Raw genomic sequence first — 24,857 nt, 5'->3', positions numbered from 1 at the left:
AACAGGAATAGACTGTGCCAGTTGGCAGGGTGGGAAATGCATCAAGAAAATGTACTTCTTGTCCTCTGAATTAGTACAATTACAGGGCTCAATCTGGCTTATTAGAGCTTATTTTCAAGTGGCTCCAATGGATTTTGGCTTCCTTCCCACCCTGGGACTGAAGATGGTTTAAGAAGTGAGAGAAGTAGACAGGGAAGAGAAGAAAGACAGAGGTGAATGCAGAGCTACAGAAGAGTTTTATTAGGCATGCTACAGAGGTAATGTAGAATACACAAGAGAGACCATGAGAGGGAAAACTCAAAAAGCAGGAAACCAAGTTGCACGTCCCCTTGTTGGAAAATATGCTTTAATTGCGCCTCTATAGAATAATACCAAATCCTTCCCTTTTCAGCTATATAAAATTGGACTTGGAAGAAAAGATACACTTAACTTACTTCTGAGAAAATTTTTCCAGGTAAGAGGTCTCATTAGGTATTAAAAAAACAAGAAAGAATTAACTTAACACTTACCATTACAGGCATCTTTACCCAAAATGCAACAATTCAGTGTTTTCAAATGCTTTTTTTTTAATGAATTAAAGAAACACTAAAGGCACAGAAACTTTGGTCCAAATGAGTAGCCCTCTCAAGTAAACTGTCACATGACAATGATATCACAGTGGACTCATCTTGTAACAGCTTCCACAGCATGCAACACATTCTTATGTGAGATTATCACTATGCATGCTTAAAAAACATTGCCATTGACAATTGCACCTCACTGCTATGGAAAAAGCATAGAAGGCTTTAAAACACAGATAAAGAAATAGTTAACCACAAGCCACATAGTGATAGTTAAACTTATGCATGGATTGTAAAGTCAAAACTGAGGGAGAACAATCTTACACTGAACATCCCTGTGGAATAATGGAGTTCAAGTTAAACTGCCTGTCACAGACTTCTGTAAAGACTCTTACATATTGCCTCAGGAATATTCTAAAAAGAAAAATGTTATGAATCTAAAACTCTGGAACAAAAGAAAACAAAGCTCTGCCTGGCTGGCAGCACAGCTTCAAAATTGTATGTCTAGACGACGACAAAACAGCTTGTATTCTCAGCCCCTAAAAATATCTAATATCGATGTGCCTCATTAGGAGGGTAAATAATGACATGTCCAGCTGTAGAAACAGTTGATATTGTCAAGTAAGGCACATAAGTACTGTATTTTTTCAATTAAATCAAGAATTTAAAAAATGATCTACATTCAACAATCATACAGGGGGACAATCAATCATGTCAATATTTTGCCTGACATAAAAATACAGAGGTCCAGTTAAGAATAGCTGACAGGTTCCAGAATTGTTCGCTTTACAAAACAACTCAAAGGTTTAAGTCTCTCAAGGAATGACAGAATCACCAAAAACCCCAAAATCAAAACTGCTTCAATCTATGTGGTCCCCCCAGTGTCCACCTGTTCCTCTAAACATCGTACTGTTAAGGAGCCTGTGGGTCACATTCTTAAATGGTGGACTTGGAGAAAGACACTCTCAGGTGCTGGTTGCCTCCCATGTTGTAATTGTGAAGATCAATCAAGGCCTGTATAGCCTCCTCCACTGTTGACATCTGGATCAGAGCCATTTTGCGATCCCTAGAAAATACAGAACAGTGGTTAATGCCACTGACTGGCTACAAGAATAATTTCAACAGAACAAACGGTATCAATGCGACTTCTTTTATGATAGGATAGCTCTACATACTGGAAAAACTTGAATGCTTTCACAGTGCCTCCAGCATTGGAGAACAGCAGCCGTAAGTCATCCTCCGTTACATCTTGTCTGTTAAAGTGAAGAACACAGTTTATACTGAGGAATTTCAAGCAGGCGATGACTTTCACAGACCTTACTGACAACTCTTTTCTTTGGGTTTCTTTGGCTTTTTGAGACTGTCTTCTTCAGCACAATCTCAACTGATCCGAAGTTCACTGGCTTGGTACTTACGGGATGTTAGAGAGGTGAAGTGTGGCAGATGGTGGGAAGATGTTCTGGAAGTTCTTGGAACCAGGTTTCTTGAAGCGATGAAGTGGAGAGTTGGCGTAGTCCTTGGTCAGGCCCTGGTCATCCAGGCCGTCACGAGGCAGCGCCACAGTCTGGTGCTTAGACAGCGTCACTCGGATGATCTTGCCATACATCTTTTGGCCATTCAGGTGACTCATTGCTTTGGTCAGGGTGAGAAAAAAAAAGGTCAGTAAAGCATATGCTTTGTGTCATCAGACTAATCTCATAGGCCTGGCCATAAGTTCTCTGTGGCATTAATAGAAAGTGAAATCTTTCCACACATCCACTTAGCTTTTTATAAAAGGTGATTGCAGCTCTTCATAATACCTCATCTCACAAAATTGGCTGCAGTACCCATAAAAGAGCAACAATTTGATGACAATGACTAGTATGGACAGCTGGTAGATGCTGATGCAGGAGTTTTCAAATATCAGGTTGTATTTTCAAAAAAACTGTCACTCAATCTGCGTGACACTAAGGAAACGTTGCACAGTATACCGATACTAGGAATGTACTGCAACAGCTTCCCAATAAAAATGATACTAAATCCTGTTTCATTAGTATCAGTAAGTTAATTGATTAGCAGTGTGTGCTAAGAGCAGCATTTTTGATCATTAACATAAAAGTTTAAAAGCAGGGCATTGTGTGTGTTTACAGCTATGCTTCCCAACAGACAAAATGTGCGTGACAACTGCATTTTCTCTGCTGGCAGCTTTCAGTGCCTCAAAACATGACCGTAAATCCAACCGCTGATTCCGACTGTCGACAGCTTGTTGGACAGATAAGTCTGACACATAAAATAGAACATGGAATTATTTGACTTAAGTGGGTCAGAAAAAGCCTACAAAAAGTCACACTTTTATATGGATGAAGGGAGCCAACACATCCCCATAAGTGAAGCATCTTGCATCTGTACAAAGAATTCAGAGTGCAACCTCTTAACAAACGCGATAAATAATAAAAAAGTCAAAAGAGTGATTCATTTCATAAATTAACGCTTCTCACCACCAGAGTTTGTCGAGGTATTAGTTACAAGCACTGATAACTTTAAGCATTATCTGATTACCTGACTGACCAATGTGGAAAACATCTCTATGCAAACACAGCCTTCACACTGGTAACATTAACTTTATCGTAGCTTGAAAGTTGCCAAAAGTCGGGCATTTACAGTGTGTAGATAAACATCACTTAGAGTGATCAATTTATTCCTAATCAATACTGATAATGGTTAACACTGCATGAACATTTATGTCAACAGTTACCTGAAATACTAAAAAATGCATTCAGCAGAGTGCAGACCTGCCAAGAAGATGTCAGTTGTCAGTTAGACATTGTTTCAAAAGTGATATCTGGTTGGAAATATGAACTTGACTATAAAATAAGTGATTGTAGAGGGGCATTTGATCACTGCATACCATGTAAAAGCTTCAACAACACTATTAAGTTGATCTAATTATTTAATTATTTACAATAATCCAATATCAATTTTATTCATGCACTAATTCATTGTCATAAACATGCCTATATAAGAAAGGACACAAGGAAACATTTAACAGCACAAAAACTATAATTTTACTGAGCATAAAGATAATAAACATGCATGACTAACATTTAATGTGATGACAGTCAAACCAGTATTATCAGCCTGCACACTACATCAGCACACAAAAGGAGATTGAAACCAAAAGTCAGGTTAATGCACCTTTTTGAGAGAGGTCTGGACTTGGTGAGTACTGCGTAGTTTTCTATTTTAGTCAAATCTAGTTGAGTATTGATATATCTAGGCAGGTATCATATTAAAGTGGGAATTTTGGTATCGCAACAACACTACACTCGGGTGAAATTATAGAATATAAGGTTGGGTCAACCAAATTTTTTTTTCAGAACCAAAGCCGTTACTTCACAATGAAGAAGACTGATAATCAATATTTACAAACTGCATAATGTAAATTTGTAGTAAAAATGAAAATCTTGACATCAAAATTTAGACACGCACTCAAGGAGGTTGCACAGTGGATCAGTGGTAAGCACCGAGCCTTGCAGCTAGAAGATCTCTGGTTTGCATCCTGGCCTGGGCGTGGGATTTGTGACGTGTGGCGAGCTGCTGTCTCTCTCCTTGCTCTCTCTGATCTCCCTCCTAGAGTGCCTATATAATGAGAGTGGCGACAACTGGGGATTTGACGCCATTTTGTTTCCATTCACTCAATATGGGACGCGCAGCGCGAGGTGCACATTCACGAAAACTATGGATTGTTTACTGATTTCAAGACATGTTTTGGACAAAATAATTTACTGGCTTGTTTTGTCTGGATGTCCAAGGCTGGATTATGGCCGTTTTGTGGAATATTTTCATCTGTGACTAGTTTTGAGCCTTCAAAGGTGAGTTGTGCTGTTTACGTTATTTTCTGTTTGTTGGACAAATGTGTTTATATTACCCGCTGTGGTAATCACATCTGAAAGTGGTTTATACCGGCGGATTCATGAGAATCTAAGCTTTCCATGGGTGTATAATGTTTCTATCATCGAGCTTGCAGCTTCGGTCAATTTAATAAAATACGTTTTCCCGTCCGCCTGTATGGTGCTGCAGCTGTAAGCATACGGCTAACAGCATCCTCATGCTAACGGCGGCTAACAGCCCAGAAACAGGTGAACAACACGGAGCCTGTTCGGGTCATATGAGGCTGATAAGTGACTGCAGGTTGGACGGAAAACAGAAAATAGGAAACAGAAAACTGTCAGCTGTTTGTTGAATTGGAAATCATGTGAATGAACAGGGAGGCTGTTGTCGAAGCTCAGATGGGCCGCTGAAGTTGAACGGGTTACCCCGTTCAACTTCAGCGGCCCATATTTCATGCATCTTCATACATGAAAATGGTCAAAGTCCAAATAAACACAACTGCCTAAAATCACATCAAACTTTTCTATCTGTCATTCACCCATACATCATAACATGAAAGTACATACATGGGACTAACCTGGCACAAAAATCATGATGAAGTCGGTTTCCATCCCACTCTCTGGACTTTATTTTCCCACAGTTTTATTCTTTCACTACTCCTGGGAAATCTAAACATGTGTAATCCCTTCTCCGATCGATTTGTGCACCCAAAGGCACAACAGCCCGTCATTTTTCAGGTATTTATGAAGCCAAAAAAGACCTAGAATTACTCTCTGCGTTGTAAACAACGTTAACAGGCATAACCGGCGTTCATGAATTGGAAATAAAATGGCTCCTATAGATCACGTGACCAAAATTTTTTTGACCCGTCATGTCGCCACTCTCATTATATAGGCACTCTACTCCCTCCTCCCTTTACCAGTGCAACTGCACACCTGAGTGCTGTCAGCACTTAGGGAGGAGGATTGTATTTAGGGAGGCAGGAGAGACCAGCAGGGAGAGCAGAGGCATGAGCACCACAAAGCCACACATCCTCCCCGGAGAAATGCGTGAGGATTTTTTTGTGTTTGTGCAAACTTTCCTTTCGTGATTAAGTTCTTCTCTTTTCAGGCATTTGATTCATTCTTCCCCCATGGATGTTTAGATTGCTGGGTTTTGTTGTTTTAGTTTGGCTGTAGTCGCTGGTAGTCCTATTTTCGCTGTTTTCCTTTCGTAGTAGTTATTTTTGGTTAGGCAGTTTACAGTCCCTCCAGGATTTCGCGGGCGTTTTTCGTGATTGTTGCGGCTGAAAATGCCTGAATTCGCGGCAGCTTTTCTAAAAAAAATTGCGATTAAAGTTGCTTTGTTTTAAGCTTATTTATTGTGATGAAATTGCAGGAGACTATGACAATTGCTAAAAAGCTGCATTGTTTCCAGTTTGTGGAACATGTTTCAACACTGTAATTGACAATATTTATTCTGAAAATAATTATTTAACGTTCCAACCCATTTCCACAAAAGCTGGCACACCACGGTGGGAAATCAGCAGCAGCCAGATACTGGTTTAATATGAGGTGGTTGGTAGATTTGCGGCACAAAATGATAATTTACTATTGAATGAATCATATTTGGACATATCAGTCAGTGGCTTTAAAAGTTAACTTCACTTGCTGGCACACACGTGTTCACACACACACGCTCACGGCTTGTCACGTCAATTAACAAGAACAGCACTGAGAGAGTGCAGTCCTCCACCAAGACTGTTCATTACCTGACCTTGTGCTGAACACAGGTGTGTGTTATGCATGTGTACATACCGAATCGTGCCGCTACCTCAGAGGGAAATCCTTAACAATTCTGTGGATCCAAAATTTAGGCCGTATCACTGCCGAAGTCTAATCATTTGGTCCTTGTTTCATTTCTGATCGACCCTGAAAATTTCATTCAAATCCCTGAGTCTGTTTATGAGTGATGTGGGTAACAGAGGAATGATTCACATTAGGCTTGGGCGGTATCCAAATTTTGACACCGTCAAACTTCCTTCACATTTTACCGGGGTATACGGTATTACCGTGACTATTACTGTTACTGGCTTGTGCCTTCACGTTCGGAAATTGAATACTCGCAGCAGTGAGTAGGTGGTTGATTCGGAGATGAGTGCTTAGATTAGAGAGGTTTCCATCTCTCGCAATCACCTTTTGATTGCAGAATTTACAAATTGCTTCATCAGTATTTACCGGCTCTCCTTTCTCGTTTGCCTGGAACCCGAAATACTCCCAAACTGCAGAAGTTGTGTTCTTTTTTGACACCAAGTCACTCAATGGGGTATCTGCCATCTTCTCCCCTCTCTCTCTCCTCCACGCTGTCACGTAATGACGTTGTGTTCATAAACTTTATGGAAAGTCTCCAAAAGTAGGCTAAAACATAACTGTTTAAGTAAAACTGAAAATTCAGCCATACAAGTGCTACTGGACATCAATTTTAAGCATTAAATGACTTTTATTTAATATTTAATCCTTATGTTAACCTTTCCTGCTCAGTTCCCGACCGTGGTCAGGAAGCCCATCGGAGGACAGTTCTCCAGGGCCGAAGTTACTGTTGTTACTTCGCGGTTAACCCCCTTCACTTCCTCAGCAGTCGTAGAAGGCAAAGACACAGGAGCCCAGCCTTATTGAAGAATACTGCAGCCTTTATTGTAAATTAACAGCAGCTGAACCATACGGTCGCGCTAACCCAGCAGCTACACACCTCTACTCTCTTCCTCCTCGGACCGACTACTGTCTTCCTCGCTCACGCTGCATTCAGGGTCGCTCGGATATCTCGCTCTCCCCCGCTCACACATACACAAACGCTGCTCTCTCTCCTTCTCTCATAAAGGAAGCCACACACCATTGCATTTTTTTCATGACGGTATTGGAACTGATACCGCTGCTATTTTTAAACACCGACAGTATACGGTATTACCGTAATACCGCCCAAGCCTAATTCACATACGCTGATCGTCACATAACTCCACCGTCTTCTTTGGTGGAATAATTAATCTAATTTACCTCATTCTTTCAGTGCTCTAACGGATCTGGATGCAACAGCTTCCATCGTGGTGATTTGTCTGGTCTGTTGTCCATTCATTTCAGCCGTTCTAATATGTTTCATGTTTAAAAAAACAGTGTGTATCAATCGATGATTTTTTTTTCTGTTTTTTTGTATTCCACCACAACATTACACGGGTGTAAAACAGTTTAGCTCCGCTTTGGTGAAGAACATCAGTGAATTAATTGTTTATCACGGCCTTAAGCAGTAATTTTTGTTGGTAAATGAGAGACATTAGTATCGCACATGTCTGCATCTTCAAACCATAAACAAGGAAGTGAATTTGGTGACGTACGTGCATTACGTTTGCGCTGGGAGGTGCTATGATTGGTGGAACTCACGGGAGGCGGGTCAAAATAGCGGGAAAGTTGCGGTGATTGGACAAAATTGCAAGGCCGTGCAAAATTTGCGGAGATTAGTTTATTTTGCGCGATCGCAACATCACGAATTCCTGGAGGGACTGAGTTTAGTTAGGGATGGTGACTGGTCCGAGAGCCCATTGCCGGGTTAGCCCCGTTCACCACCCCTCTTTTCTTTCTTTTGGCCAGCAGCTACAGCCCTTTTCCTTTCACCATTCTTTCTCCCCTGATTAGTTGGATTATCCATAAATAAAGTTGTTTTTGTTCCCTTCACCAACTCACCCACTGTGTCTGTGTCCTGTTCATATATTGCCAGTCTCTTTGTTTGTTTGAGCCTAATTTGCTAACTTTTAAAGAGGCCATAACAGGATGCTTCTGCATGGAGTTTGCATGTTCTCCCTGTGCATGCGTGGGTTTTCTCCGGATACTCCGGCTTCCTCCCACAGTCCAAAAACATACTGAGGTTAATTGGTAACTCTAAATTATCCATAAGTGTGAATGTGAGGATGTTCGTCTGTCTTTAAAGGATGTAAACACAGGTACGGTAAAAAAGAGAGAGCTACCCAGAGTTGGAATAAAAATGTGACCGTGCAATATAACCATGTAATAAAAGGTTGGTGCTAATATACTCTTAAATAAATGACAAAAACACACTCCATACAAATACTGTCACAAGTTACTCCATGGAATTATAGCCATTATTAAATTATTGTTTGTCCCGAAGAAGCGTTCCATTACTACCACAACATAATTTCTTTTGTGAACAGAGTGCATCTAACACATCTTTTCTGTTCAACTTTTTTGAAAAAGTCTGAGATGGCATGTGCTTTACTGGCTTTTCCTTAATTGTGGCATCTAGCTTGAGCCACAACCAAATTATTATTATTTTTTTTAACTGTTCAGTGTTAGAAACCTTTTCTGTTAACAGTACATGTCCACACTTCTTGTATTGTAAAATGAGTGGTACTTCTTCAACAAGCAATGTTTTGCCTTTAGACTAGTAGAAAGGTAGCAGAGGCTAGCTCGTCCAAAGATGGCATTATGACTTAAAATTTTATTATGACAGAGTTTGGCATTATCCAGTACGATAATTTACATGAAATTTACGTGAAATTCTCTTCAAATGTTCTTGCCATACAGCTAGCTCAATGAATGAGATCCAGCAATTTATTTTACAAGTTAAGAAGCTGTTGAGAAATGGATTATACTTTCATTTGCTTACAGCACACAAACACCAAAACCAGGAAAAAGTCAGCCAACAGAAAAAGTGACTGTTTTTCCCTTGGTGATCACACCACTCAGTATGCAGGTAAAGGATAAAGGCCAGCATTTTTGCCACTCAGAGGGTTACAGTCAAAGTGATCTCACAAGACACACAGCAGGTCCAGTTAGGTGAGTAGAGTTTTTTTTTTTTTTTACTGACTCACTGTGTTATACCATCGCAGCAGAAAGAACTTTAATGACACACATAGTATTGACTCCTGACTAGGTCTTGACTAAAACTCACCTCTATAAATTTTATCCTGAGGCTTTTAACACTGGATCCAGATTTAGTTATTGAACCTAATTTGATCCTATCATAGACCCATAAATATTTAAACCATTTAGACCTGGATGTCTGAACTGGGTGGTGATGAAATTTACTCACCGAGCTGGGCCTGGTTGGAATCTGACATCTGAATGAGAGCGCTGTCCTTCTTATTGTAAAGAATTTTCACCCTCTGGACATCACCATATACGCCTGCATTAGAGCCGCAGGCAGGAGGAGAAGAGGTGAAGTGGAGACAAAGCAGACAGTTAGAAAATCTAAAGTTAGCAGTGGAGACAAGGATATTTAAAGACAAGGAACAGAAAAGAGAATGGCTGAGTACACACAGTAGATTACAGTAGACTTTAGAGTAAGAGGTGTGTAGAAAGAACAGGTAAAGAGAGAATAGGCGCCCTCTCAACAGATAAGTTGTCAAGTTGTGTCAGATGGCTAAATAAGAACAGCATGCAAAAATAATAGCACAACAGTGCATTAACAGATTACTATGTAATGAATTTTAGGGCAAAGTAATAAACATTAACTCAATCCAAATTAAGGAGGGGGGGCAAAATATATTATAATTGATCAAAGAAACTACTGTACGCAAATAAACATACATAAGCTTGTAATAATAACAATAATAATAATATTAATAATAATAATAATAATAATGACAAATGTGTCAAAGATAGAATGGAAATAGAACAAAAAGGAAAAGGTAGAAGATGGAGAGACAGAGAGAAAGAGAGAGAGAGAGAGAGAGAGAGAGAGCAAGAAAGAAAGAAAGAAAGAAAGAAAAAAGAAAGAGAGAGGAGAGAGAGCTAACGATAACATACCGAAGAGGGTAAACAGACTTTGGGGCGTAACCATCTTTAGAGGGAGAGAAGAGCAACAAGCAGCGTGAGACAGGTAGAGAGGTAGAAGAGTCGGAGCGGAGCGGAGGTAGAGATGGACAGATCGATCCAGAACGGAGGTAGGTAGGAGGAATGGTGGTTTTTGTATTCCCCCCGGAGAGTGATGGAGGTGGTGGGTCATGGAGGAGGGGAACAGGCGGTGGAGGAGGAGTCATGGTAAGGGTTTTGGTGAGGAAGGGGAGGTTGGTTAATGTGGAAGGAAGAGGGTATAAAGTTAAAAATGTAAAAATCCCCCAACAGCAGATGGAGATAGATAGATAGATAGATAGATAGATAGATAGATAGATAGATAGATAGATAGATAGATAGATAGATAGATAGATAGATAGATGAACAGAGTCAAATGCAAATTGGGGGAAATAAAAAAATATTTAAAGTGAGGAAGAGGAGGGACAAAAAATAAAATATAGGTCAGTACACTGGAATAATGCAGGTAGTTTGGTCAGAGATAATGGCTTGGATCAATGTTTTCTTTAGTCAAAATACAGCAAATAACTTGCGCCAAAATGTCTTTCACCCTGGACAAGCATGGGGTAAAGGTATTTTTATGTGAAAATCATAATAAAATCAGCAATATAAAGTCATAACCATGGGATAAAAACAACATGCAGCAGCTTAGAAAACTGAAGATCTAAAATCTCTCAGCAAGTGAAAATGGCATTACAACAGTGTGAAAAGCTGAGGGGGAAAAATGAGTTAAGAGACCATGCAATTCAACTGTGTTAGCTGTACAATCTGGCATGCAAGATTTGATGTGAAGGCCATTTGAGTAAAACATGGCATTCAAACAAGTCCAAGAGGCTACAAAAAAGTTTCAGCACAGTATCTTAACATCATGAGTTTAGTTTGAACAGTGTAGATACTGTCAAAAGGCTCCAGAATGACACACTGAGTTACAGTCAAAAATAAGGAAAGACAGAGACATTAGGCAAGACAAATTAGATGCCGTTTAAGTCACACTTTTAAAAAACAAAACAAAACAAAAAGGTAGGAGGGAGAAAAGACAGTAAGCAAGCATTTCAGAGAGGCAGGTGTTTGTTCCCAGGACTGAGACACGGGTTAGGAGACCACAGAATGATTTCATATGAGCTTTCATATGAGCTGAGGAGAGGTGAGAAGAGCTTAGAGAGAAAAACAGAAGAGAGACAGTTAGCCGAGTTAGATACAGTTTGACAAGGGAAGGGAAGGGCAGAACATCAGAGAGGGAAAGACGGGTGGGTTCTGGTGCTATGACAGAAACATTATGTTTATAAGAGAGCCAGAGGACTTGCTGAGTACTGACTCAAAAGGAGGAGAAAAAAAACACAAAAAGAGATAACAGTAAGGTCCTATGCATGTAAAGGATACAGTACAGCTAAGATAAGGTTAGACAAAGAAAATATTACATAAAACAAAACCAACAGTCTACTTCTAAAAGATTTGGATTTCAGAGGTGGAACATTATTTGTGCCTTGGGACAGTTCAGAGATCAGAACAGACAACACAGGATGGGGTAAGATAATATATATATATATATATATATATATATATATATATATGTATGTATATGTATGTATGAAAGAAAAATGGCATCCAGTGACAGATTGGAAAGTCAGAAATAGAGACAATGAGCTATTGAATGAGATAAAACAAAATTAAACAAATTAAGTAAAATACAGTTAAATTAAACATGAAAGACAACATTTTCTGAGACCAGTAACACAACTCTGACATGTAGTTCGAAAGTGGTTGTAATACATGAAAAGGCTGAACTATCCCAAGATCACAGATGTGCTATAGGTAAATACATCAAATTAAGTAGTTTAGTTTAACTGCCTCAAGAACTAATTCCAAGATCAAGTGTGCATCTTTTTAAAAATCCCACCATGGGATTAAATGTATCCTGAGAGGCTAACAGAAGACAATACAATGGGAATGGCACCACAAACAGAACAACTGACCATAACCAGCAACAGAAAAAAGAAGAATAGATGGATGGAGGTGGTAGGTCGGGGTGGTGTAGTCTAAGCCTTAGGTGGTCCATCTTACTGGTGTTCATATGTGTGTTACTAACCTCCTCATTCAGGTTGCTGACCAGGAGGACCCCGCTGGATCCCGCCTGTCCAGCAAGGGCCACCCTCCCAGCAGCAGCAGCAGCTGCTGCTGCTGCACTCAGAGGGTTCAGGGCTCCTGACAGAAACCAGACAAACAATTATAGAATGGAGAGCAGCACCTCCACTAAGTCATAGCATCACAACGCAGTATGCAAATGACTGACATTCCTTGTTTAGGACTGAAATTCACTGAAAACGCACCATTCACAATTTTAAAAAGTGACATCTACATAGTGTTTACAAATGATTTAAACTGGTCAATCTGAATAAAATATCTAATTAAAAATCCACTCCATGTGAAATCTAATCACACAGCATTATATTTTAGAACTATTTGGCAGTGACTATAAGTTTACACTTTGTGCACAATTATTAGGCAAGTGACTACTGACCTTATCGATATTTCTATGAATACTTACTAACTTCAAAGCATCATTAAATTTTATAATTTTCAGGCAATATGCATTTGTGAAATGAGGTTGGGTGTCTCCAAAAATAATTACCCCATTATATAAGGTGTGCATTACTAAGTAAAAAAGGCCAAAAAGAGATTTAACTAGCACTGAAAAGTTAGAGATCGTAAAATGCTTAGTCTGATCCAACATTCTTGAAACAGCTAATAGTCAATAGTAAAAATAATAGTTGGGAATGTAGAGCTTCCAGTTTTACATTTAATTTGTGACTAGAAAGCCATTATCCTCCTCTGTCAATGTATTCCATAACTGTAATCTTCCTAAAATGTTCAGAAGCACAAGGTGTCATGTGTGCACAGACATGGATAGAGAATGCTCAAAACACGCCTAACACAAGGGATATGCACCAAGAACAAGTATTAAACGAGCCACGGGGCAAACGTTCATCACAGGCAAATGAAAAAAACGCACAGTTTGATCGCTGAGCTTAATAGAATAGAATAGAATAGAATACGCTTTATTGTCATTATACAGTGTATAACGAAATTGGAAAGCTTCTCCTTTTCAGTGCAAAGAAATCTTTAGAAATAGTGTAGTCCATCCCTCACTAACATACAGTAGGCTAATGATGACAAGTATACACTGCCCATCCATTTGCTTAACTGTGGCTGTGTTCATAAATTCAGTCTGCAAATCAGAGCATCATCTGATCTCTCACTCAGAATTTCAGTTTCATGTAAAGAGCACACAGAACAGCAGGATCTTAGTGATAAGGGTGCTGCAGCCAAACTCTGTGTGTCTTTATTTTTACCCTTTCTTGAACTGAATATTGGTGTTGCACTGTTAGAAGTACTTCAATGGTTTTCTTCACTAAAAGTATTAATATCCCACATGAAAATACTGTCAAAGAAAAAGTCCTGCATTACTTCTACGCTAGAAATTGAAGGGTCAAAGAGGTTTTATCAGCACAATGTGCTGACATTTATTTAATATCTGTTCAAGGTGGATTTGTCTTTGTGTAGTTCTGTGAGACTGGTGACTTTTCCAGGGCGTCCCCCACCCTCACCCTAAGTCAGCTAGGAGTGTCCACAGTGCTCTGATCATTTCCATCACCAATACGTCGGTGCCTTATAGTGATTTGATCAAACTATTACTTTCTCTTTTTTTGCAAGTAACTGTAATAATTGTATTTAATTTATATTAGTGATTGTTTCAAGCAATGCTCTTACAGAGTACTACTCACAACTGTTATTTAGAGTATGCATGATAAGAAAAAGCAATCTTAATTTTATTCATTATTTGTCAGGATTTTTTCCCTGTCAAAAAAAACTAAAATGTACCAATAAGAGTACCATTAAAGTACCAGATTGATAAGCAGCACTGGCAAGTGTCGTTAACATCTTCCCCGCCACATAAACAAAATTCACAACTTGAAATGGCAAGATTGGATCAAAAAACGCCTAAAGACAGATTGTTAAAGGCCTAATGGACAGACAAAATGAAATTAACTCAAGACAGAGCACATGAACAGACCTATGGCTGGATCGCTGATGGCCAATGGACACCACTTTAAGACAATGGCAAAGTGAGAGAGGGGGAACGCTAAGAGTTGCTATCATTCATAACAAACTACCTCACTTTAACAAGACAGACTGAAAATCAACTTCCAAACCTATTTGCATACTGGGAGGTATTTTCTTCTGTATTGTCGGTTCTGCAAGTACCTAATTTGTCATCAACATTTCTTAGCCTAGTAATTGTGCACACTGGTATATTCCCCTGAGAAAGACAAAACTTTTCTCTGTCAAACACTCAGGTTTGAAGTTCAAAAACACTTTGACTAAGAACATTGTATTTTCTTGACAATAGAAAAAAATCCAGAGGAATACAGATTGTGAAATAATTGTGTGTGCATTCAACAGCATTAAGCCAGGGTAACAACATCAATATTCTAGAAGGAATAATAAAAATGTGATCTACCTGGGATCTTACCGAGGAGCGAGTTCGAGTCTTTGCTAAACGCAGCAGCCACTGTGGGGTCGAGACTGGGTTGGCCATCACCAGCCGGCAGTTCAGGTCGAGTGTAATCACGACTTTTATCGTTGTTGTACTTGACATTTAGGTTGACCAGCTTGGAAAAGTCAATACGCAATGTGCAGCATGAATTGTAGATGTTCTGCCCATCCAGGGCCTGGCAGACAGAGGAAATAAACTTTATACTCAATGCACATATGTTATATTTGGTACTGCAAAGCACAAACGACTAACTGCACATCCAGAGACTAGCAATAAAAGTATGACTAGTAAATCTTTAATAAAGACTAGTAGCCACCTCTTACCAGTTTGGCCTGCTGTGCATTGACAGGATCACTGAATTGCAGTAGGGCCTGGAACTGATTGTTCTTGGTGAACGTGATTATCTTCATGACTGTGCCAAACTTGGAGAAAATCTGCAAACACAACGACGAAAACTTAAAAAGTCTGCTTATGAGTGCTCAATATTCTCGCAACAACTGCTACACACCTGTTGCAGTACATCCAGTGTAACGGGGTAAAACATGTTGTCAATGATGATCCGTAGTACAGGACTGCAGGCTGCAGCAAGAATCTCCTGCACATCTGAGCTCGGCGACTGGACTGCTGACACTGCCTGCAGCACTGCCTGGGTCCGCTACAGCCAAACACAAGGTGTCAATTGCTATTCTCAATAACAAGCACAGCAGACAAGATGAGCCCATTTACAAACCATTAAGTCAACGACGGTAGGCCATGCACTGACATCTATGCCCCAAATACTGTCATATATTTAAACAGGTAGCCATTATAGCTGTAGGTCTTCTTCAGACTGTCTGAAGTTACTTTCACAATTCTAAGGGTAAAGAGGACCAATATTAATTCCCAACCAAGTACCAACAAGGTCCATGAGAAGAGACCACCTTTAAGCTTTTCTACAAGTGCAAGTGTACAGGTGGGTAGTAGTTGTTTATAATGAAAAACATGCATTTCGTGTGCCAGCATTTCCCCAACCCAGCAGTCTGTTAGTCAGCTCTACTAACCTGATTGCTAGCATCAGTTTTGAGTTCTTTGTGGTTGGAGTACTGAATGAAGACAGGGACATTGCGGATATGAGGGGTAACGGTTGTGTAGTAATTAACCATAGTGATGGCTGCCTCCTCTGTCCCCATCTCCAAGAATGCCTGAAACAGAGAAAACAAAACTCTCATATATTCACCGACACTGTTACCACAATTACACGTCATTCTTTCATTAAAATTTATTGATTTGGTAAGTAATTTAAGAAAATCCTCCATGGGGGGAGGTCACAACAGTAAAGTGTTCACCAGAGTCCTCCTACTCATCATCATACCAGAGTGAACTGTAATTAACCACTGAGGTGGCAACATCATGAGACCGACAGATTTAGTTGTGTCAACATTAAAATGAGCCAGGTGCAGTTCAGTCACAACTAGCTAACACTGGTGCAGTGAGAGGCAGTTGTAGTTGACAAGAATTGAGGGAACGAAAGCTAAGTACAGCTCTCCTGAGCAGACAGACGATAGGCTTTTGGATAGAGCTGTACACGTTTCAGATATACTTGTCGGTAATAAGGCTGAATGTGTCCAAAGGACTAGTGTGGTACAGTAAGATGTCAACTAATAATTGGTTCCTGACAGTTCAAGACACAAATATTTGATTATTGTCTTGTGGTTAAAAAGTATTTTTGTCCAGGACTGACCTCTACTGTATAAATTAATCTGTGTTGTCAAACTGATGGTGAATAATGGTTTTATACAGAAATCGACAAATGCAACTTGTCTGTTTATTTCATCCACTCACCTGGTTCTTCCCCTTTAATGTGAGGATATTGGTGACTTTGCCAAAAGGCAGGCCAAGGGCAATGACTTCAGCCTCTGAAGCCTCGTTGGGCAGCTTTCTAATGTGGATCACACGAGATGGTGGGGCCTCCTCCACCCTGAGCTTCTTACTATCACTGCCATTGGAAGCCCCGTCTAAAATTTTAGCATAAGCACTGATTAACTGAACTGTGCAATACCATGCTAACTGGCCATTTTAAAGGCTCATGATATTACATATTTTTTAACTGTCGACAAATCTCCAGAGTTAGAAAGAATGAAAGCTAATGACGAGTTTGCAGTCTTTCTAACTTTAATAGATAAGGTAGGAGTTGTTCTATATTCTGCACAAAAGCAACAATGTGTTAGCTCATCTTTCAATATTTTCTGACTTTTTTATTCTCTCAGTGGTGCTGGCTCCTACTAAAGTGATCATTCTTTTAAAATTTACATTTTTTGTACTTAAAAAAAGGAAAAAAAGAGTCAGTTGGACATCTCTGCTTCGCATGTGCACCACTCCCACAGTGCTTTCATGTCTGGTGTAGTCACTGTCACTAATTATAGTGGAAAAGTAATGATATAGCACTCATTTGCTAAACTGCCTGCATATGTTACGTGCTCAGTGTAGCCGCGGGATTCTGATTACTAAGAGAAAACATGCTTCATGGCATGTTTGGATAGTTGTTTTCCCCATCTGATTGCAGAATAGCAGATGCTGACTGCTCAACCAGTTTGGAATAACCATACAGCTTACATGTATGATGACAATTCTACAAAACATTAAACCCTAATAACCCTGGTTCAGAGATAGCGAGCAATTTTATTTTTAATTCAAAAATGTGATTGAGAGAACACAATAGATAGCTCATTACAGTTTAAACAACTGGAACAGAATATCATGCAATATACCTTGGCCTTGGTTTTGTAGCACAACGACTGACCTACTCAGCTTTAATGTTGAACGTTATATTGTTTCAATGCCTTTTTTTTTTATAAAGCTGAAATATGTTGCCTGGACAAATTTTCATTTTAATCTACCGTGCATCTCTGCAAGACTGGTTATTCAGAATTGATAACTACCTAACATAAATGCCACCTGACTTTACTAGACAGGTCCCTGGAGTGACATTAACTTTGAGGAGGAAATGTGTAGCAATGGAAGACTGCAATTATAATTAAAGAGACAATCTCTCAAACTCTAATGTATCGCATTTAACATTGCTCTTATTGTGTATGATAATGTGGCTCCTTCAGTCATCTTGAATGCCAGCTGCAGTTTTCTTTGTGATGCTCCCGATACCATCTAAACGATGAGGAGGCATGAAAATGCAGTGGTATCCACTATGTCTGTTCCAGTGACATGTTGTGGTGTGTGGGTGCTCACCTACTAAGGAGCGTGACGTTATTCAGACATTAAATGACTCCCCTGAGAGAACAGATCAATTCACATCCTGTTTCACTTTTCAAACACCTATTAATCCTTTGATTTCGTTTAATGCTGCCTCCCACTATTCATCAAGTAGCTTCATGCAAATTCCATCAATCCCCTCCCTATTCAGAGGTGGTTGGAACAAACTCACCACTGATACTGCTCATGCCAGAGTTGGGACTGTTGTACATACTCAACTCTTCTGATCCTCTCTGTGGAAATAAAAGAAAAAGATACACAGTCAGGCACATTTGTGAAGAAGAGAGTAAGGAAAACTATTTCCATTTTCCAGACAGGACCTTAAAGACAACAATAAAACTGAGCTCTCTAAAGACAGTTTAAAGGAACAAAAACAGGGTAGAGGAGCAGGTGGAAATAGACATTAAACAGCAGAAGAGTGGTCTGGCTCCTTCTTTGTTGGTGTGGGTGTATCTTGTTGAATTTAAGATGTCAAGATGTGTCATTGAATTCTGAGCTATACTAGGTCCCAAAAGGTTTGCTGGAGCTGCCGGGCGCCATGTGGTCTTAAACCTGACTGATGGGATGACGAGGAACGTGGCTAGGGACCCATTACACACACAACTTTATAATAGCTTCATACACCCCCTCCTTGTTTCTGTCTGACTGAATTTGAACCAATTGTTCTTCTGTCACTAACATTCTTTATGGTTACGATAAACAAGATGTTGCAGGTCCTGCTACAGCAACATGACACAAATAAATTGAAAGGGTAATAAAGTTGTCTGACTTAGGCCAAAATGTGAGCACACAGTGCACAAGATACAAGAATCCAGGAAATGATTTCTCATCCAACAGCAGGCAACCCTCTTTATTTTGTCTTTGACATTGACATATTGATGAAATAAACAGGGTGGCAAAGACCCACAATATCAGAGGAATCAGTATTTTATGACTGTTCCGTTCCGTTCGAGAAGACCTTAACTTGGTTTTGTGCAGACTGAAATGCAGCTGGCACTCAAATCAGGTTAGGTAGCCAGAGCAATAGTTTGCTCTTTAAAAAGGAAAAAGCTCTATTTGGTGATCAGCAGAGACACAAGTGCTAACCGTTTCATTAAAGCTATGGTCTAAAAGCCCTAACAAAAATTTTAAAGAAATGAGGATGTATGGGCATTAGTACAAAGGTAAAACGTTGACAATCAAATGGTACATTAAATGTTTTATGCATGGTAAATCTTTAAGGTATGTCTCTTTATTGCAATTTCATGGTTGTTTTCTGTGTTACAAAATGTATAAAATACATTAGAGAGCTATGGTTAAACTTCTGATTTTTGTCCAATAGAATTGCCTGTAAATCCAAGCATCTGTGCAACAAATTCACAAAACTACCAAAAGAGATAATAAGTCAGATGAAAGAAAGAGGGGCTTCCTGAATTCTTTGTAATAGGACCACAGTTTAATGTGTCAGACTTAAAGCTGAATAAACACCTTCATCACACTTGTGTTTAATATCATGATGACAATGCTTGAATCTTACTTGGCTGGACTTGATAAAATTGCCATATAACTTTAAACATGGAACAAGTGTGAACATGTCAGAAGTCACGCTGCCAGAGAGGGGCATACAAGATTGTAGCATACTGACAAAAGCTGTTTCATGTGTTGTTTGTCCTCCAATCACAACAGCGTAAGAAGTGGAGCTTGAGTTTAAAACTAATCCAACACATCACTCAGAAGCAGCAGCAACAGTTACAAAAACATTCAGAAATTAGTCTTCGACACCAAGATCAGAGGCCTGCTCTCCTTTTACAACAAGGACAGCATTATCAAGCACCAAAAAAGACTAAAAAATGTCTTTCATTAAACAGAAATTCCAGTCATGTTTCCTCATGTATGTTAGATGCCAAATATCGAATGTGTGCTGTGGTTCTTCCCAAAACGTAGCATATAACACACGCACACACACATATACATACACACACACACACACACACACACACATACATACATATATAAGAAAAGCTGAAAGGACCGTTAAAGTAAAAGCTATTCATTTCTGAATGACACAATGCTGACTTCAGGGGCTTAATAAAGTGTCTTATCTTATCTACAAGGGCTATTGAAATAACATCAAGAATAGTTTATAAATGTCACAGAGAAGTCACACCTTAACTAACTGGTCAATAAACAGCACTGTTTCCCCTGGGTTGAAATGGCTGTGAGGTGGTGGGGTGTAGGAAAATCAAGATGCAAAATGGGGCATTCTGGCACAATTTGGAGCACATTTTGTTGTATTTGTAGCCATTTCCAAAAACTAAATTAAATAAAATTTTCATGTTTCTTTTCTAAAAATTAGTGATAGGGAGAAAATATGACAAATATAAACCCACTTGTCCTTGCGATCAAAACATGTCAACTAGTCCAGTCTATTATATTCTGGTCAGATTTCCACAAGCCATTCCAAAATGCCACATCAGTTCTTATTACAAATTTGAAAAAGATGACAAAGGACTTGAATCTGGAATCAAGTGCTGACTTTTACTTTTTTCTCTAAAAACAACTACATGTTAGGTACCAAATTCCCACTTCATTTTTATTTATAATAAAAAGGTTATGTCATGACCTTCATTTTACTTAAAAATGTGAAAGAAAACTTCAACTCTCAGTTAACAACTGGTTTTCTGAAGGAGTTAGTTCTGTTTTCAAAACTGTTACCTTTTTGAACAAAGAAATAACTTCTTTAGAATACCAGTTGTTAACTTGAGTTAGAATACATAATTTTGCACTGTGATATGTGTCAGGCAGCTGAATGAAAGACTTTAAGTAAACATTCTTGAAAACACAAACACCAAATTTGAACACATGCTCTCTTTATTACATGAGGCAAATCAAATATATATATATAAGTGGGGATTAATGTTGATCAATCTAAGCTTTCCATGGGTGTATAGTGTTTCTATAATCATGTTGGCAGTGTCTTTCTATTTTGAAAAATGCTTATGCAGACATCAAAACGGCCCGCTGAACCGTTGAAATTACAGAATTTGTTTTGCCATTGAATGATATAATTTCGGGCACTCTATAAATCATTTTATCAAAAGAAACTAGGAACTTTACATTACATTGAAATCATTTGTCTCGTTCGTGAGAACGGGTTTTGTCGTGCCTGATTTCAGCAGCGAATATACCGGACTTATGTGTCAATGCTTTCTAATATTTAGCATTACTTTTTTTTTTTTTTGGCGCGGACCAGTGAGGCGGCAATGTCGGCAAAATTGTAATGAGGCGACCCGCCTCGTCGGTCATATAGGAGAGGAAACACTGAAACAGACTATTAATTTGCAACATTTACAATGTTTGCTTCATTTTTTTTTTTTAGTTTGTTAGAAAGAATGTTGAATGTGCAATGATTTCAGCGATTGATATGCAAATATTTCCTTGATCTTGCATTATAGTAAGTTGACTATCTTGGAGCCTAAAGTTAGGACATCACTTTAGGCTCCAGGAGTGTGTCACGGGGATGTTTTTTTCACTATTTTCTGGCCTCTAATAGGGTAAATGATGAAAATTGTTTCTCTTTACTGCGCAAGCAGAAGCTTATACTGGGCCTTTAAAGAAAATAGATACCGAAAATATATTTAAGAATATTGCCTCAAAAGTTAGTTCAGAAAGAAAACATCCATTGCTCAGAAATATCTCAAAGAAATAAGTCTATTTATAATAAGTCCATTTAAAGTTTGGAAATTTAATTTTGCAGCATCAGATAGATAGATAGATAGATAGATAGATAGATAGATAGATAGATAGAGACAGACAGACAGACAGACAGACAGGCAGGCAGACAGGCAGATGCTTTATTAATCAAAAAATTCAAGATTCAGCTTATCTAATCCCAGGCTGTTTGCTTTGTTCAGAGAAGTATACAGGCAACAAAAATGTGCATTCACAACGCAACCAAATAAACTATAGCGTTGTGAGCATGTTTATATGATTTGTGTGATGAACACAAGCAAAATCAGAAAACTCACCTTCACTCCAACTGCTACATCACTTATGCTGAAAGAGAAGTCATTTTCATGTGGTTAATACAACATCATTTAAAACTGAACACCGCTCCAAAATTAAAGAATACGTTTACGGAAAAATAACATTCCACCTTATCTTATTTGATCTGATTGACCTTATCTTACAAAAGTAAACAACACACTATACACTGGGATACGCAATCATGTAACATGGATCATCCTTTCTTAAAAGAAGATAGTAACAGTGTTAGAAATCCTAATGTGTAAAATAAAATAAGTCGGAGTTGTTCAAATGTGTTACACATTTATGTCTACCTACAAGTTTTGTGACATTCTTATTTTCTCAAAGAACAAAAGCTGTTTAACAGTATAATGTGGACTGATTGGACTCCTGCCAGTACATTTTCACTTGCATATTCCAAACAGTAACTCTGACACCACTTGTACATACAGGTTACTATTTTGCTATGCATATGTAAATAGGTAGGCCTGCACAACTTCTATTCTTACGACATCATCATAATTTGGCTTCATGGTGTTGCATCTATTTTTCATGGTTCTCATTTATGATTCATCACATCTGTAAGTAATGTGTAAGCCATTCTACATTTAACTTCAATGAACAGCCAACCTACAGTCTTTGAATGGCACACTCTACACTTCATAAAACTGGTATAAAATTTATACCAAGCTGAGTGTATCACTTTAAGTTCACGTAGTTACACTTAAATAAACTGTAGTATTTTACCTTGATTTTACCTTGTGTATTTTTCCAGTAGTGTTGACACATATTCATTTACAATCACATACTAAGCTTACTGGAAGATATAGCTTCTAGTTGATATACTGGATCTACTCGGTCAGCTAAAGCTTGTTAGCTACTACACAAAGGATCAATGGTGTTGTATACTAGTTAGCATAACGATTTGCTAAACTTCACGAGCCGCTTAGATGTCACTGGCTGTAAAATGCAATTGTATATATTATGGAACTGTACAAGTGCTTCTCCTTAGGACCTCTCTGTATAGTCTATTCAACCTAAAATAAGTTTTGACGCATTTAATGAGATAAAGAGAGATCGTGAGCTAAGTTACAGCAGCATGCTAACGTGAGATACTTCCTGAATGGAAAAGCGAGCGCGTGGCTATGGAAACCCGTTAACACAAGGAATCGACTCCTCCTCAGCTTCACCAGAAAATGACGCATTTACAAAGACCGTGTCCTGTACTGCCTTAACATATGTGAGACGAGATTTAGCAGATAAAATCGCTGATAAAATATTACCCGTCCATTTCTGTTGTGATTTCTCAGCACCTCCGCTTTCGTTCCTGTTTTCTCTCCAGTTTATATGGACACGACACACGCATACACACACACACACACACACACACACACACACACACACACACACACAGTAAACTAAAATGGAGGCAATGTGAAGTTGCAAGACGACGCGATGGCGGAAGTTGCCGAAAACTTCCGAAGCTGGTCGGCATGCATTCTCGTTAAAATGACTAAAAAACATTTGTAGTTCAGCTGGGATGGTCTCCAGCACCCCCGGCGACCCTAGTGAGGATAAAGCGATGGATGGATGGATGAAGACATATTTGTTAGGGGTAACCAGGGACGCCTGTGCTGTGTTAGTTAGTTAGTTAGTTTTATTTCATTCACTGACAAAAGAATAACAAACTCTTCAATACAATATAAAAACTTCTGAATGAAAGGGAGTAGAAAGAAGAATAAACTTCTATAATCTTCCCCTTTATATCAAACAATCTGTTTACAATAAGCATTAAAAATAAATAAAATGACTATAAATTCTGAGAGGCCTGCACAGCCACTGTCACTCAAATGAGACTTTTCTCTGATAGCAAACATTATGACACTCATAATTTCTTTGTATTTTAATAATATGCTGACTTTAACTATGTTTTTGTAATAACCAAATTGCATTATTTTGTTTTGTCATGCTGAAGGAAAGCACTTTGGTCTTCTTTTATGTTGTAAAGGGCTCGATAAAGAAATTTTGACTGATTGACTTATTGATTTTTTTTTTTTTATCTTGCATGTGATTTTGATTCTTTTAATATCTGTCAGTTCAAGTTCTATTTACTTTGTTCTGGACATTGACTGGTAGATTTCTTTATGAGCTTTATACATAATTTCTGAATACTATAATCTACTATGTCATAAAATTTCAACAATTTTAACTGAAGGAATGGTTTGTTGGGTCTCTTTTTGGTTGTTTTTCTGGCTCTTTTCTGTAAAATGAAAATTGACTGGATGTTTGTCTTTCAGGCATCTCCCCAAACTTCAACACAGTAGGTCAGACATGGAATAATCAGATAACTATATAACATGTACAAACATGTCAAAGGACTGACCTCTGAGGCATACCACATTTTATATATGATTCAGATTTTACAGTATCTGTCTGCACATACTGATTTCTATTTTCCAAGTAACCAGAAATCCACTGATGTGCCACCCTTTTAAGGTCAACAAAGATGCTTTCAAAATAATGTTTTACATCTATGGCAGTGAATATTTCTTCAGTTAACTGCATTAGTTCCACTGATGTGGATTGGGTCTAAAACTGTACTGACTACTGCTTAAAATGAATTTGGCAAACCTGGTAACAAATATTTTTCTATGATATTTATAAATTGTGGAATCAAGAATACTGGCCTGTAGTTGGAAAACACATCTCCATTTTTATGTAGTGGAATAACTTTGGCTATTTTCATATATTCGGGAAATATTCCAGTTGTAAGTGATAGGTTGC

General features: G+C 38.6%; 1 protein-coding gene across 3 annotated transcripts; it reads right to left on the bottom strand.

Annotated features, from left to right (window-relative positions):
• Window positions 1-217: 217 nt before the first annotated feature.
• On the bottom strand, window positions 218-23,495 carry LOC110968115 (polypyrimidine tract-binding protein 2-like). 3 transcript variants are annotated; one of them, XM_022217939.2, is made up of 14 exons: window positions 23,357-23,495; window positions 22,076-22,103; window positions 18,241-18,301; window positions 16,644-16,816; window positions 15,863-16,003; window positions 15,331-15,477; window positions 15,146-15,256; window positions 14,787-14,997; window positions 12,354-12,469; window positions 10,223-10,256; window positions 9,507-9,599; window positions 1,976-2,192; window positions 1,736-1,813; window positions 218-1,626 (listed from the first exon to the last, which is right to left on the bottom strand). In XM_022217939.2, the coding sequence occupies exons 1-14, from the start codon at window positions 23,362-23,364 to the stop codon at window positions 1,497-1,499; spliced, it is 1,548 nt and encodes a 515-aa protein (XP_022073631.1). In that variant the 5' UTR covers window positions 23,365-23,495; the 3' UTR covers window positions 218-1,496. The 3 variants fall into 3 exon arrangements, with proteins under 3 accessions (XP_022073631.1, XP_022073632.1, XP_051795989.1); XM_022217940.2 differs by having other exon boundaries at window positions 14,799-14,997; XM_051940029.1 differs by lacking the exon at window positions 16,644-16,816 and having other exon boundaries at window positions 23,357-23,478.
• Window positions 23,496-24,857: the final 1,362 nt, after the last annotated feature.

Source organism: Acanthochromis polyacanthus, chromosome 20 (genome assembly GCF_021347895.1).
Source record: "Acanthochromis polyacanthus isolate Apoly-LR-REF ecotype Palm Island chromosome 20, KAUST_Apoly_ChrSc, whole genome shotgun sequence".
NCBI classification, from domain to species: Eukaryota; Metazoa; Chordata; class Actinopteri; family Pomacentridae; genus Acanthochromis; species Acanthochromis polyacanthus.
This window is presented reverse-complemented; position numbering and strand designations above follow the sequence as displayed.

Coding starts and splice junctions, on each gene's coding strand:
- LOC110968115 (XM_022217939.2), bottom strand. Junction 9,600..10,222: donor AAGTCTGTTTACCCTCTTCG/GTATGTTATCGT, acceptor GCTCTAATGCAG/GCGTATATGGTGATGTCCAG. Junction 2,193..9,506: donor TTCCAACCAGGCCCAGCTCG/GTGAGTAAATTT, acceptor CCCTGACCAAAG/CAATGAGTCACCTGAATGGC.